Consider the following 16736-nt stretch of genomic DNA (forward strand, 5'->3'; position numbering starts at 1 on the left):
CCATTAACGAATGTCTCAGCGCAGACCATAGTCGAAGCCCGCTGGCTAGCCCGAGGCTAGCGCGTAAGCTAGTGACGAATCCGGATAGCACGTTAGCCTACTATGTACATTGTTCAGCTAGCTCGTTAGCTTCCAAAGAGGCGATACACAAGTACGACCATGAGGTCAGCTTTAGCAAGTAACAGAAGTCATTGGGAAGCCCCGCTAGTTGGATGGGCAGAGGACAGTTAGCATGTCTGGGCATGACAGCAAGTGTTTGTGAATAGTCGACCTAATCAATGTATATAGGCCCAAACCGCCAAGTCACTCACCCTCCATAGATATCAAGCAACAGACTCGGGTGTCTTCGCGAGATATTCCTTCGCTTTAGCCAACGACCAAAACAAACGCTGACCACCGACCTTCTCCAACACAGATAGTTTCGCGGGAGCGAATAACGTGGGTCTCAGGCCTAGTCTCCATAGCTTAGTCAGGACCACCTTGTACTCGGCTCTCTGAGCTTGAACCTCCGGTGTAAAGTCCTCGAAAATGGCCACTTTGTGATCGCCAAGCCTCAGAGTACCCCTTCTGGTACGAGCCGACCGCATGATGATTTCTCTCTGTTGGAGTCTGTTCAGCTTGACTATGATGGGCCTCGGTTCTTTGTTCACGCCGGGAGAAAACCTGCCCGCTCTGTAGGCCGACTCACAGATAGGAGGCGAGGGGAGGACGTCCGTCCCTAGTATCTTCTGCAGCAGTTCGGGCATGGTCTCAGAGAGACGGCCTTCACCGCTGGTCTCCGGTACTCCAACAATCCTGACGTTGTGGCGTCTATCCCGGGACTGCATCTCCTCCATCGCCGACTGTAGTTTGTTGACTTCAGCCTGCCTAGCCAGCAGGGCGGATTCAAGACCCGCCATCTTCTCACACTGTGATGATACCTCCGTCGTTAGCATGGCTAGTTCGTTAGCATTAGCCGATGAGGCAGCGTGAATCGTCTCCATCTTGTCTGTCAGCGGGACTACCGCCAGCCGTATTTCTTCTGATATCTCACGACGGAGGCTGATACAGAAATCCGCCAACACTTTCTTCTGTGCTTCAGCGATGCGTGCCTCAGAGTCTGCGTGTACTTTCTTCTGTGCTTCAGCGATGCGTGTCTCAGAGTCTGCGTGTAGCTTGGTCATGACCAAGAGCACAGCTTCGCTTAACTCCCCGACAGCGGGAGACGGTACGGCCATGCTCGGCGGTGTCGGTGTCGTGCCTAATTCTTTCATGGCTCTGGTTTCCACCCCCGCCATCGTAGAAAGTCGAAAAAAGTTGATGAATGTATACTAAACACGACGACCTAGCAAACAGATAAAAAACAAATAAAAATAAAATAAAGACTAATGGGGAGAAACGTATATTCAGCACGGTAGAAGGGAGCTCATGTGAAAACACGTCTACTCCATGATCGCTCAGCTCCGCCCCCAAGTATAGGTATGTTTTTATCGTTTTCTGCAGCTTTCTCCAGAACTTGATTTATAGCCCTAAATGCACTATATTGATGATCAAATACAGTTTGGTAGGAATCTGTGCGAGATAAAAAAAATTCAACTGGACGTGGTTCTAGGAGTTACTACGTATGATCTGATGTTGACCGGATGGGCGGGGGGTCGTTTATAATTCCGTGGGCAACGTTATATCATTCATCTAGTGTGGGTGATATGATCATCAGAGCAGTTAGTATCGAAGACATTAACAAATAACGCTGAAACTCACCGTAGCTTCCTCTCGCCGTTGGGAGAGGAGCGTCGAACAGAATTTTTCCTATTATGGGATGTCGAAATATCCGATCCATTTCCAGGTTGTATAATAGTATATACGTCCAAATCATGTTGTTTATCGAGTTATTGGTAACGGATCACTATCCGTTGTGATCAGCTCGAGTCCTGGGACTATTAGCGAGTGATCGGACCGAATTGAAATGAGCACCAGCTTCCACTTCCTGTTTCTCCCCTGGGCGATCCGCCGATCCGCCACCAGATGGCGCTCTTGAACCGTTGTAGAGTTGAGAGGGACTCAACAGTACATCTCATGTCTCCGGGGGAGAAATATGATTTCGATCACAGATTTTTGAAATATTGATATCAAAGACGCTGTCCAGCGTCTTCGGCAGAATGAGCATGGCGGGGAAAAACGTGTTTCAGCGTCAACGGCGATTAAAGTGTTAATCAATGGGAGGACGAGCACATTTGCGAGCAATTAAACTATATCTTAAACTATGGCTATGGGTCTAATACACCCGTCGCTTATCAATGACTTGCTTGCAGAAGTTGCAGTCAACATGTACAAAACGGATTGTTTTTTTCATCAGTACATTTCTGTTTTATACCGTTTTGAATAAGAGTATAGTTTTGGAGATTTCTAGAAGGAAAAAAAGATTCCGCGATAATAGCCATTTACTGGAATACACAAAACACGTTGTCATTTTCCGGCTGATTTATGAATAGTTTTCAAATAAACGCTAGATTATCGATATTTGTGTTCTTATGCACGATACAAAAGCGGGCTGAAAAATCATTTATTCATGCCGCGCTCAGCGCCTAACGCCACACACACACACGTTGGGAACGCTGTGAAAAAAAACTGATTAACCCAAAACTGGTAACATAGAGTCCTTACCTCAGATCAGATGTTTTGCATTCCTGATCGCCATTCCAAATATTGATCGCGTTTATTGATCCAACGTTATAGTCCGAAACGCATAATCGAAAGCTGCTCCAAGCCTCCCCAGTGAATGTGGTAACAGACACTGCTTGCCAGAGATGGGGAAACCCTGGACCGGAGTTTTTCTCTGATACACATGGCCACTCAATCCAATCCAATGATGTGCATTACCATCCGGGAGACTATATGGGGCGGTATTTACCCTTTTCGAGCTCAGAGCCATTCCCAATGATAACGTCAGGCTGGATGGATGAAAAATGTATGGATATCGCTAATAAAAGAAATAACGATTAAATAACGAGAAATCTCGTTATTGGCAACCAACGCATGGCGAGAAATAACGAGAAATCTCGTTGTTGGCACCCAATGTGTTAATCCGTTGCAACAATTACACAGTGTAGCAGGAAGGTTTAAGATCGTTGCCCTAAACTGACCATAGGTCAGCAGAGAAGCTATTTTTGGCTCATGCTGAAGATCATTCCAAGAAGGGGCTGCATTAAAACACAAGACTGTGCACCAGGGACCTCCAGTGGAGACAAATACACATCTCAACGCCCGTCTGGTCTACGTTCATACTGTTCTGTAAAACTAAACAATATGTACTTGGTATGAGTCAATACTTAGGTTTAGTCCTCAGAATCCGTATCTGCAGTGAAAAAGTGGTTGTCGATGCCTCCCTGACCGGGACCCATTCAGGTCCAGTCGTTTCATCCAGTGATTGGCGACAGTAGAGCTGTGAATCTTCACTGGCCTCACGATTCTATTCTACGATGCAGCTCGTTAATATATTACATCCTCAATTTTATAATCTATATTACTGCACATTAAGGCTGAGCCCGAACCCTGTTTTTAGGGTTCGAACGTTCGCCAGGGTTTATCGAACGAACGTTCGAACGTTCGTTTTTTGGAATTTTTTTAATAAAAAAAATGTTTTATAAAAAAATAATTTATATAATTTTTTTTTTTTTATTATTATAGATCCTACGGAGGGCGGCATTGCATAATCTATTGGTGAAAAAACATGTTGTTTACAGTGGTGGCTGTTCATGTAAACATGTTCCGTCTACCTCGGAACGGGGGACGACAGAGAGACAAAGGCGGGGTGCCGCCGGGCTCCCAACACGCCTGCCGCCCGTCCGCCCTCGGCCAGAGTTGTTTACAACGCAACCACCTCCCGCCATGAAGCTCGCGCTCCGTGGCCGAAAAAGGCTGGTATACATTAATGATCCTTCCTCGGCGGGGAGCTACGGAGTCTGTTCACTCTGTTGTGCTTCTCGGTCTCGCAAGCAGATAAATGTATTGCCGGAAGTAAAAAAAATAACTAAACGCTTGCCGATTGGTGGTAACAGCAGAGGCGGGTGCAAGCGGTGTGACGTAATTGGCAGAATCGCCTGTCAATCAAAATGGTTCTATTGCATTGGTTGAGACAATAGTATCCAGCTACAGGCCGGCAGAGACCACACTGGTTGAGCCGAGCGCACTCGGGGGACGCGCCGCTTCACATCGCCTCAACATCGCGCGCCTGCTTTTTTTTTTTTTCACCAAACGTTCGCACCTATTAATTAAAGTCCGAATGTCAGCGTAACGAACGAACGTTCGAACGTTCGGGCTCAGCCTTACTGCACATGGCTACTTTTTCATCAATTAATACAAGCAGTCAGATACATTTACTTTTATTTAGAAAGTTCTTAAATCAGAATGTCAAAATAAATGTCTTTACTAGTGTTTCTTTTTTTTTTTTTTTTATCTTTTCCCCCCTCCATTTTCCTTCGATTTTTCTCCCATCCCAATGTTAGTCGTATGCCAATTCCCAATCCCTTCCTGGTCGCTGCGCACTTACCCCCCACAGTCGGATCATCTGGGAGAGTGGAGGCTATCACGTGCTTCCTCCGACACACGTCCAGCCAATCAACCGCTTCTTTTCACCTGGCAGCGCGGATCGTCCCTGAGAGGGCGTAGCGTGTGGAAGGATCACACTATCCCACTCAGGTCCTATCCGCGCTTAGCAGGCGCCCCGACCGAACTGTAGGAGTCGCTGTTTACAACGACCCGGACCCACCCCGCCAGCTTCTCCCACCCTCTAATACAGCCAATTGTATTAGTGTGAACGGCCAGCCAAGCTGGTGACAACCCCGGAGCTGTGAGCTGGATTGGTGACTAACGCAATCTCCGCTACGCCACCTAACCGCCTCCGATACCCAGCTGTTAAAAACGGTTCAATACTCTCATTTTATTAGTATCAATACTTTTAGAATAGCCTGATGCTGTATTTTCTGAGTTGAGTGGATGCATGACCAGAGCACTAGCTTTGCATAGTGGGCGTGTCAACCGTGTCAACTGAACACAGACCAAGGCATAGGATTATTCACAGATATCGCAGAATGTCTTATTTCATAATACAAAGTTTCTGAATGGACGTTTGGATTGGCAACACTAACGTGACACAAGTAAAACTGACTGAAACCTTCTGAAAACGAGAGAAATGTCGCTGCATTCCTCCAGTGTCCAGTCTCTCTGTGAGAGAGAGAAGTTGGCACTAAAGTGAGAACATGCCGTCTCTCCGAGCGAGATCAAATGAATGAACCAACCAGACTTCTCGTTCTTTTCATTTAGCCTCTGCTTTTTCTTGGCACTGGCAGCAATCAGGAAATGGTCTCTAGACCTCACTCATTCGCTTATTATTATTATTATCATGTGTTCACTTTATTTAACATTTGTACTATGTACAGTGTACACATTTAACCTACAAAATCTGGTTCATTTTAAATGACTGCTGGTCAATTTTAAATGGGTGGCGGGGGGTGGAGGGGGGTCGTGGACAGAGCTCACTCTGTTTTTAGGATCTGTGTGTGTCACTAAGCAGCACCTCTCTAAGCAGCTACAACCTGCCGCTCTGCTCTGTTCTAAGCAGCTACAACCTGCCGCTCTGCTCTGTTCTAAGCAGCTACAACCTGCCGCTCTGCTCTGTTCTAAGCAGCTACAACCTGCCGCTCTGCTCGGCTCTAAGCAGCTACAACCTGCCGCTCTGCTCTAAGCAGCTACAACCTGACGCTCTGCTCGGCTCTAAGCAGCTACAACCTGCAGCTCTGCTCTGTTCTAAGCAGCTACAACCTGCCGCTCTGCTCTGTTCTAAGCAGCTACAACCTGCCGCTCTGCTCTAAGCAGCTACAACCTGACGCTCTGCTCTGTTCTAAGCAGCTACAACCTGCCGCTCTGCTCTGTTCTAAGCAGCTACAACCTGCCGCTCTGCTCTAAGCAGCTACAACCTGCCGCTCTGCTCTGCTCTAAGCAGCTACAACCTGCCGCTCTGCTCTAAGCAGCTACAACCTGCCGCTCTGCTCTAAGCCCACTAATTAGGCCAGTGCTTCTCAAACTTTTTCTGTCAGGCCCCCCTTTGGCGGACCAAAATATTTTGGGCCCCCCCCCCCCCCCCCCTCGCCCCAACAAAATAGTCATGAAATGGGCCATGTTTAAATGTATTGAAATAACACCAATATTGTGACCTTTCAAATTGGCCCTATATTTTGTTTTCAGAGCTGTCATGGATGAAAAGCCAGCTTCACACAGATACTGTATGTGGTGCTGAATGCTATCAACACCTTAACTGCTGCATCATGAGATACTTGGTGGGCCATGAGATGAGATACTTGGTACTCAGCACCACACTCTGAAACTAGCTCTCTAGGTGGTATCAGATGAGATTTCAAAGAGTTCTTCCAAGAGTGTGGATGGAGATGTGTCGGGAAGCTTTGTCTCAATGTTGTCTGTAAAGGTTTTTTTTATCCAGAGTAACTTGGTGATCCTTTTCTGTGTTTTATTAAATAATGATTTTCAGATTTTGAGAAATGGTATTTTCATGGAGAACAGTGCAGCTGCAACAGATAGCACTTTAGTGATAATTTTCTGTAATCCAATATTTTTTTTTAATATATAAATCTCAAGGCCCCCCCTGTCATGCCTCTGCGCCCCCCCTGGGGGGCGTGCCCCCCACTTTGAGAAACACTGAATTAGGCTAATCAAGCTTTCTCATCTGCTTCCCATGCACTTAACCAGTGACACTCCCAGAATGTGTGTGTGTGTGTGTGTGTGTGTGTGTGTGTGTGCACGAATGTGTCTCTCTCTCTCTCTCGCTCTGATTGTGTGCATGGATGCACGTGTGTCCTCACACTGCTGGTTGTTAGCGTGGTGTCTGTCTCAGAGGTGTCTTATGACCTATTTAGGCTTCTGTAAATTGGGTTACGAGGGAGAGATGCTCCACTTGGTTGTTGCAGTTATTTATTGAAGAATAAATATTAAATAATATAATTAATATTGAGTGGCTGAACATGATTTAGTTTTTCACACTTTGTCTTAATTTTCTTTTTCTCTCCCTCCCCCGTCCCTCTCGCTCTCTTGAATAGAATTGGAAGAGGAGTCTCCCGTCATCAACTGGTCTTTGGAGCTGGGGACTCGTCTGTACGCCCTGTGGAACCGTACGGCCGGGGACTGTCTGCTAGACTCTGTCCTGCAGGCCACCTGGGGCATCTACGACAAGGACTCTGTCCTCCGCAAGACCCTCCACGACAGCCTGCATGACTGCTCACACTGGTGAGACATGACCACTTCCTGTTGTTAAAGGAATAGTCCTTATGAAGATCATCCCACTTCCTGTTGTTAAAGGAATAGTCCTTATGAAGATCACCCCACTTCCTGTTGTTAAAGGAATAGCCTTTACGATCACCCCACTTCCTGTTGTTAAATGAATATTCCTTACGATCACCCCACTTCCTGTTGTTAAAGGAATAGTCCTTACGAAGATCACCCACTTCCTGTTGTTAAAGGAATAGTCCTTACCAAGATCACCCCACTTCCTGTTGTTAAAGGAATAGTCCTTATAAAGATCACCCCACTTCCGGTTGTTAAAGGAATAGTCCTTACCAAGATCACCCCACTTCCTGTTGTTAAAGGAATAGTCCTTACCAAGATCACCCCATTTCTTGTTGTTAAAGGAATAGTCCTTACTTTTTAAGAAGTACTTACTTCAGTCCATCCAGAGAGTGCTTGCACCAGTGTTGTTCTTTCTGAGGTGTTGGAAGCAGAAGATGTTTGCATTTGTTGGCCTCATGGTCAACGAGGGGACGTGAAGCATTTTGAATTCCATAGTTTCAAGTTTCAAGTTTTATTTGATCACGTCCCTCCCTGTCCGTTTACAGTGTAGAGCAGCGTGATTATTTAGTTTCCTGGCTCCTTGCCCTCAGCAGCAGCAGCAGCAGCAGCAACAACACAAGTAGTGCACAACGTAATCAATAAATTTGTAATATTAGCGGCATAGTGCAACAATTTCCAGTACAAGTGTAGTATGTGCACATCTGTGGTGTCAAGTAAGTATTGTGTGCAAATCAGTTGCAGGGAGAACAATAATATAGCCGTTAGTGTTATTTGTCCATAAGTCTGACTGCCTGTGGGGAAGAACTGTCCTGGAGTCTGCTGGTCCGGGCCTCGAGGCTGTTTGTCTTGGAGCAGCATTGCACTGCTACGCGGTTGGGGAAGATATTATTCATTGAGCTGGCCATTTGAGAATAGGCTCAATCAACAGGTCCACAGCAAAGGAGTATTTACATACTTGCTTCACTTGCAGGCAAATACATGATATTTGGGTACTGGGTCAACAAAGGATGATCTCTTCTTGTGTTGCAGTGGATCTGTGTGTGACTCTGTCTTCACTTAAGTCTAATGTATGTAGGTTTGCACTGATAGACCTACTGGTATCTATCTATGGCCTGTGGGTCGATACAATGGGTCCAGGTTTTTTTTTTTTTTGCTCAAGTTCAGCATTTATAACGGTCGGATTGAGAAGAATAAAATACTCCTGATGTGTGCTGGATTATGTTGGCGACACGATGGACATCAATACTTGGAATGGCGATCAGATAATTGGAATATTCTTTTTGGGGTACATCCTAGTCAAGGTAAGGGCTATATGATATCAATCTTGCGTTGATCCAAGCATGTCTTCAATGTGATCCGACCGTGTGTGTGTAACGTTAGTCCACAACGTATGCCGTTGGTGGCGATCAAAGCATCAAAAAACAATACCTATGATATAGATTTGATTTGAGAATAATAGCGGGTCCAGGCAAGAAACTGCAACAGTTTTAGTGTAATACACGCATAAGGCTATTGCTCAGCATTTCGGGAATTACCCCAGACCAATCTAAAACCATACTCATATTCACCACGGTATAAAACGGGAATGTATGGATGAAAAGATTATTTCTTTTCCACATATTGAACGATGATAGTCTGTCAAATAATAATAATAATAATCTTCATTTATATAGCACCTTTCATACACGGAGTGCAGCTCAAAGTGCTTAACAGAGACACGTCTTCTTTAAACAAGCCAAGAAGAAAAAAAAAAAAATACATAGTAACACAGTAAGTCAAGAAAAAACAAGAATACCATAAGCTCAAAATAAATGCATGCATGCATGCAACACTCCCAGACGTACCCCACGCGAAGGTAAGGAAAAACTCACTAAAACCTAACAATAGGAAAGAATGCTCCACAGGCAATGTGGAGGAGAGAAACCTTAGAAGGGCCAATTCAAGGGGGATCTCCCTTCTTAGATGTCGGTGATAATAGTGTTGCATGTTGCATTAAAAAGAGGCCAACAGCTGGTAAGCATGCACCCATGTGTGTAGTGAAACACAGATGAGTGCATGCGATAGCAACTGAACATTTTGAAATTTTTTATATAGAGCTGATAGTGATAACAACTGAACATTTTATAAGATTAAAGATAGAACTGATAGCGGCTCCAGCCGAGGCAGCAGGGGTGCATCCTCCCGGGACGTTCCACACTCCGGCCACCACTCCGAGACAGCTGAAGATGGCCGCATCCCCCCGGCCATCACGGGACGTCGAACACTCGAGACAGCCACCACGAGACAGCCGGAGACAGGGGGGCACGCAGAGGGGCCAGCAGGGGTCGCATCCTGGGTGGGCGTCATCACGGGACGTCCAGCACTCTAGTCATCACTCCGGCCGGCGATAGGGAGACAGGGGGGCACGCAGAGGAGGATCGCATCCTGGGTGGGTGTGGGTGGGTGTCACTCCAGGACGCGTGAATATTAAAGGCAACCAACTTGCGTTTGGCTTTTCTCTGATTGGCCGCGCCCCCACGCGCAGGCAAGCACAGTCGTCCCACGTCCCAAATGAAATCCAAGGAGCGCGCGGGAGCGGCAGCGCAGGCAACCAACTTGTGGCTGCTGTTCCAACGCACTTGTGTTGGGCTGCGGTAGCAGTGGAGCGCTATGAAATGCGCTGAACTAGAAAGCGTAACGTTATTATGTTTCGCGTTTTTAACAACCAACTACCAGATTCACTCGTGTATAAACAAAGCCCATACAGTTATGAAATGCGCTGAACTAGAAAGCGTAACGTTATTATGTTTCGCGTTCCATTGATTAACGCCATTACCTGCTGTGCTGTAGGAAGCAGAGGTACAGTAAGTTACAGTAGGTGTAGGTTACATGTTTAATCAAAGCCCATACAATTTTTTAGATGAATGATTGTGGATATAATATAGAAAACACATCATTATGATATTATGTCTCTATGATACACAGCTGGAAGGGCTTTCAGAGGGAGAGGCATGACTTCGCGACAGCCATATTAGACACTCACTGTACATCAGTGTGGAACTGTAACGTTATATGTTATTTCGCCCGTGGAGGCTGCTGAGCCTGAAGCGCCAGCGGGGCGACGCAGTGGTTTATCCCCGGCTTCCGTGCGCCGCCGCCGGCTTGACTCGGTCCAGCTCCAGCAGCAGCGGCCGTGCTCCGTTGTAGAACGAAGCCCTTCAATGACGGAGCTCTCATATTTTGCGAATGCATAAACTATATCTTAAATTATGGCTATGTGTCTAATATGGCTGTCGCTTATCAATGACTTCGCGACAGCCATATTAGACACATCGCCATAATTTAAGATATAGTTTATGCATTCGCAAATATGAGAGCTCTGTCATTGAAGTGGGTGGTGGCAGCATTACTAACAGTAGCGATTTTTATTGTTTTGTCATGACCAAACATAATCCCAACATAGATAGGAGGTGTACTGTATGTCAAATGTCGGTCATGTGGTGGAAGAGTTTAGTACAGTCACACAACAGAACACCGCTGTAGTACAGTCACACAACAGAACACCGCTGGTTCGACCAGCGCTTCTGCCGCGCCGCAAGGGCGTGTGCTAGTGGATTGATTGATTGGCCGTGCGGCCAATCAGAGAAACGCTGAACGAAAAGCTGAACACAAGTTGGTTGCCTTTAATATTCACGCCTCCAGGACAGCCACCCACAGGGAGACAGCCATAGTAGTATCCATAGCTATAATATAGAATATAGTTATAGCTCTACAAACAAGGTGACTCACTCCTATCTTTTAAAGTATGGCAGTGCTACCACAGGGCCATGGCTAATTCCCGGCAGTCAATGAGTTAATGAAGACATTAGATGTCTTGTTTAAATTTTTTTGGTCAAATGACTCTAAACAAACCGGATTGTTACTCTGTATCAGATAATACTTAATCCTTAGATAATACAACAATTGTATCCAAGGATTAAGAAAAGAGAGCAGAGCTAGAGATAGGTTGATTGATTTCATCCCTAGTATAGAGGCGTTACCTCTTGTCTGACAATTTTATTTTTTATATGTAAAGTAATGGTGTCTGATTGGTGCATGTGTTTCTCTCGTGGGACTGACTCTAGGTTCTACACGCGCTGGAAGGAGTGGGAGTCGTGGTACTCCCAGAGCTTCGGTCTGCACTTCTCCCTGAGAGAGGAGCAATGGCAGGAGGACTGGACCTTCATCCTGTCCCTGGCCAGCCAGGTAATTCTCCTAGTCCTCCTAATGCTTAACTTATCCTCCTTCCTCCAATTCAAAGTGAATGGAAGGAGAATGTTCCAGTGATGTAGGGAGTGGGACGCCACGGTGAGGAATTTCCCCTCCCAGTTAACCTCTTAACTCATTCAGCGCCAGCCATTAGCCGGGTCCCGTTGTAGCTATGCCACGCTTTAAAGATAGGAGTGCGTCACCTTGTTTGTAGAGCTATATCTATATTCTATATCAGGGGTTCCCAAACTTTTCAGGCCGTGACCCAAAAATAACTGGGTCAGAGAGCTGCGACCCCCACTATTATAGGAGGTAAAAAAATAATAATTTTTTTTTTTTTTTTTTTAATAAATGGAAATGTAGGTTGAAACATGCACACGTTCAAACGCACACACACTAATAAGCATTGGAGGCTTTTAACCAGGGCCGGACTGGGGAAATCATTCAGGCCAGGAAATATAGTGCAAAATATAGCCCCAGTCAGGCCACTTTTTAAGCAGGGGGTCTGGGGGTCCCCCACCAGGACATTTCTTGTTACAAAGACTTCATTTCCTGCATTCTGGTGCAGGCATTTTTTTATTTGTACCCTTTAAATGCCAGTGTTTGTGATGGCATCACAAATTATTGTTAAAAAACAGGCTAGCATATGTATGATTAGCAACAACACTGATTTTGATGGATTTTCAGTTTTTTTGTAATGTCAGATTGAAAATAATACAATCTTTTATTCAACTTCAGCCCTGATCATAACACCACATATTAATTTTATAATTCTAACCCTTTAAATGCCAGTGTGTGTGATGGCATATATTTGCAATATATCAAATGCAAAGTAGATTTTTCTGGGGGGGATTATTACAGGCTAGCATGTGTCAATGATTAGCAACAACAGTTTTTTGTAAGGGTCCCGCCTCCACCAATCACATGCGGCTCCTTTTGTGTGTGTGTGTGAGAGCAAGAGAGAGAGAGAGAGAGAGAGAGAGATAGTTCTCCAACTTGTGAGTTGCAGTGATCTCCTGGTTGTTCCCCACCTAGGTTATCTCTAACTATTGCGCTGCTGCAACTAGAAACACTGTCCTGGCCTGCTTCTAAGTTCAGTGGCCTGACTGCACATTTTCTTTTATTTTTTCTTTTCTTTTCTTTTTTAAAATTTTTTAATCATCTGGCGACTTTGGGAACCCCTGTTCTATATCATAGCTATGGGGACAATACTATGGTCATTTGACACTGACTTTCTTCCGTCCAAGATGCAAAAAAGAGATAGTTTTTTCATGCATACGTTAACGCATTATCCCGTGGTGAATATAAGTATAATTTCAGAGTGGTGGCTGGGTGGCACAGCGGACATTGCGCTCGTCACCAACACAAGAGACACCGGTATCAAATCTGGCTGTCAGCGTTGCCTCCGGCTTGGGCCGGCCGTCATACTAACTCAATTGGCAGAGTTAGCGGGTGGGAAGTCGAAGGGTGGTAGTCTCGTTGTTGTGAACAGCGACTCCTACAGGTCGGTTGGGGCGCCTGCACAGCAAAGTCAGGAAAAATGGCGGGGGCAGTGTGAGCCTCCTACACGTTACTCCTCGCCAAATGAGAGTCCGCGCTGGCAGGTGAAAAAATGTGACAGGCTGCCTCCACATGTATCGGAGGGGACATGTGATGCAAGGCTTCTATCCTCCCTACAACCGGCCAGTGGGGGGCATATGCGAGCAACGATCAGGACAGGGGAGGGAGAATTGGCACGAGAGGTAAATTGGGATAGGGAGGAAAATCACAGAAAAAAAGGAGGAGAAAAAGTTGATAAAAAAAAAGTATAATTTCAGAGTGATCCGGGATAATTTCTGGGAAGTGAGTAATAGGGCGCAACGCGAATTCTACTAATGAATGAATGACGTTTTTTTATTTTACGGTCTTATTTACAGACTAATCAAAAACACCCGTGTGGACGTGCAAAAAAAAATATAAAAAAATTTGTAAATTACAAATGTACATAATAAGGCAAGCTCACACACAAAATCCAAAATCAACAACTGAAAAAAAGGAATAGGCTGAAGCACATGCTTATTTTTGCCTATCCTTTACAAATTCTTAAAAACTAAATATATTTTAATATAAGAAAGAAAAACTTTAAATATGCTGCAAGATATAATTTTCTTTTTAAAGAAAAAAACAAATGTTTGATGTTTTACTCAACTGTACTCCTGAATTATTTTATCCTTTAAGGCTTTTTAAAATCTCCCCTGAGAAGTACACAACTTCAACCCGTCACTAAGGCTATTCCATAATTTAACTCTCAAAATTGAAACACATCTAGCTTTTACATTAGTTCTTAAATTTTTACATGTTTTAAGAATACATAACCCTCTTAAATGATACTTTCCTTCTCTTGGTTGAAAGAGACATTGAATACAAACTGGTAGGCTTTTACTCTCGGCACAAAAAATGATTTCCACGGTTTTATGTACACCATATCTACAAATTTGTATGTGCAGAACTTTATGAATAATGGATTTGTCGATTCAAGGTAACTAGCTTTGTTTATTATTCTAATAGCTCTTTTCTGTTGTTTAACACTTTAATCACCGGAAACGCCGAAACTCGTCATTGCCCGCCATGCTCATTCTGCCGAAGACGCCGTAACACGTCTTTGATATCAATATTTCAAAAATCTGTGATCGAAATCATATTTCTCCTCCGGGGACCTGAGATATACTGCTGAGCTCCACTCAACTCTATAACGGTTCAAGAGCGCCATCTGGTGGCTGATCGGCAGATCGCCCAACAGGAAGTGACGCGCCAAACAGGAAGTGCTCACCCATATTTCGTCCGGGCACTCGCGATCGTTAGCAGGACTCCATCTCGACACACTGGATAATCAATCGCTCGCCCTAACTCAATAAACAATGTTATTTGGACGTATATAGTATTATACAACCTGGAAATGGTTAATCTAGATCAACATCCCATAATAGAAAACTGTCTACTCCAAGCTGATCGCCCAACGGCCCGAGGAGACTGGGGTAAGTTTCAGCGTTTATTATTACCGTGTTCAATATAAACTGCTCTGATGATCATATGACCCACACTAGATGAATGATATAACGTTGCCCACGGAATTATAAACGACCCCCCGCCCATCCGGTCAACATCAGATCATACGTAGTAACTTCTAGAAGTACCTCCAGTTGAAATTTTTTTATCTGGCACCGATCGCTACCAAACTGTATTTGATCATCAATATAATGCATTTGGGGCTATAAATCAAGTTCTGGAGAAAGCTGCAGAAAACGATAAAAACATACTTATACTTTAGACCGTATTTTAGTATCAATATGTGAATGAAAAAGTATAACGTTGCTACACCCTGAACAATAGATATAGGACATTGAATGGGCCATAATAATGTCAATTTAGCAATGGAATTTAAAAAGTTATAGCCCTGCAAAGAAGGGGAACTTCTCCATAGACAAATAGAGCTGGCTAGGGATGGTAAATTATGAATTTAACCATGGCGATCAAAGTGTTAATAATAGGATCTATATTTGTTTTATAAACATTCCCCCAGACCTCAACACAATTATGACATGTATGGCACAACAAGTGAAAAATACAATGTATGCAAACATTTCCCTTGTTTTGTACAGAATGCCAACATATTTGGCTAATTTACCTTTGATATATTGTATATGTGGCTTCCAACAGAGTTTGATCTATAATCACACCTAAGCATTTTGTTTCATATACTCTTTCAATTTCAGTTCCATTTAAATTCAGTTTAATTTCAGTCGGTAGGAACACCACCAAATACCATACATTTAGTTTTGTTTTCATTAAGAGACAACTTATTCCTATCAAACCATTTCTTTAATTTGATCAATTCCCTTTCTACTGTTTTCAATCATTCTTTTATGTCCTCCCCTGAACAAAGTAAATTAGTATCATCAGCAAACGTAACAATTTTCAAAATATTCGATACTGTAAAAATATGATTTAAATAAAGTATAAATAACTTGGGTCCCAATACGGAACCCTGTGGAACACCACAAGTTACTCTTCTAAGATGTGATTCTGTATTATTAATGTTTACATATTGAAACCTATTATTTAAATAACTTCTTAACCAATGATGAGTGACACCTCTTATTCCATACCGTTCCATTTTTTGTAAAAGCAGGGAATGATCAATTAACTATAAGCGTTGGCGTTTCTTACCTGGACATGCTACTATTTCCAAATCAAATGTATATAATAGGTATTATGTTTCATCATGAATGCATGAAGGGGGGGGGGTCGTTTCTGATGCTTTGATTGCCAGTAACGGCATTTGTGTTGAACACTACAGAAGCCGATCAGCTGGATGGATATGAAAACATTGTTGGATCAAGCTGAAATTGATGTCAGATAGTCCTTACCTGTGGTCGGTGGTATTCCAAAAATAATATTCCAATTGTCTGATCACGATTTCCAGTATTGGTGTCCATCTGGTCCCGGACATATGTGCCAGATGCGTTTCGAATAGGTCGGATGAAGCGACTTACTCGGCTCCGTCTAAATGTAGCGCCCAGAGACATTTGAGAGTAACAGAGTTAGATACAAGGTTTCAAAGGGTGGGCGACACTGCCATCTGGCAGGATGCGGCCGGTATTGCACTTTGGCAATCTCAAAATCCTTTCATATGGCAATACCGAGGTCAATGGATGAATAATGAATGAAAATAGCGAATGTAAAGAAAATTTACCACCCGAGGCTCTAGCTCCGTCAATCATTTGGCGATCTCGAAAAATTATTGGACAGGGTTGTTGTAACCAATGAGTGTGGCTTTCCAATGATGCCCCACGAGGGGATGAGCGAATCAGGGATCTAGGTGAAAAGTCATGAACTAAAACACAGCGGAATGCATTGGAGTCTATGAGAGAACTGAAACCGGCATAGCTTTTCCTTTTTTTCCCAGTTTACCAAAATCACTCTTAATCACTCATTAGTCATTTCTGAAATGATTTTTATGAAATTTGTATATGTTCTATACAAGCCATCAGGCTATGGACCCAGGGTGTTTTGTCAGCCATACCAATTTTTTTGGAAATATATTTCAACTACAGAAAAACGTGAGTACACAAGTTCAAGTTCAACTCAAGTTCAGACCTATGTTACTCTATTTCATTAGCACTAAAAGTGAACTT

At 43.9% G+C, this 16736-nt stretch overlaps 1 protein-coding gene across 1 annotated transcript in view; it reads left to right on the forward strand.

Annotated features, from left to right (window-relative positions):
* zranb1a (zinc finger, RAN-binding domain containing 1a) overlaps positions 1-16736 on the forward strand; it is a 63752-nt gene that overhangs the window by 34386 nt on the left and 12630 nt on the right. Inside the window, exons 6-7 of the mRNA XM_084323318.1 lie at positions 7089-7275; positions 11439-11559. Of these exons, the coding sequence (XP_084179444.1) occupies positions 7089-7275; positions 11439-11559 (308 nt within the window). The remainder of the gene's footprint in view (positions 1-7088; positions 7276-11438; positions 11560-16736) is intronic.

This window comes from Notolepis coatsorum, assembly GCF_963971535.1.
Source record: "Notolepis coatsorum genome assembly, chromosome: 10".
Classification (NCBI taxonomy): domain Eukaryota; kingdom Metazoa; phylum Chordata; class Actinopteri; order Aulopiformes; family Paralepididae; genus Notolepis; species Notolepis coatsorum.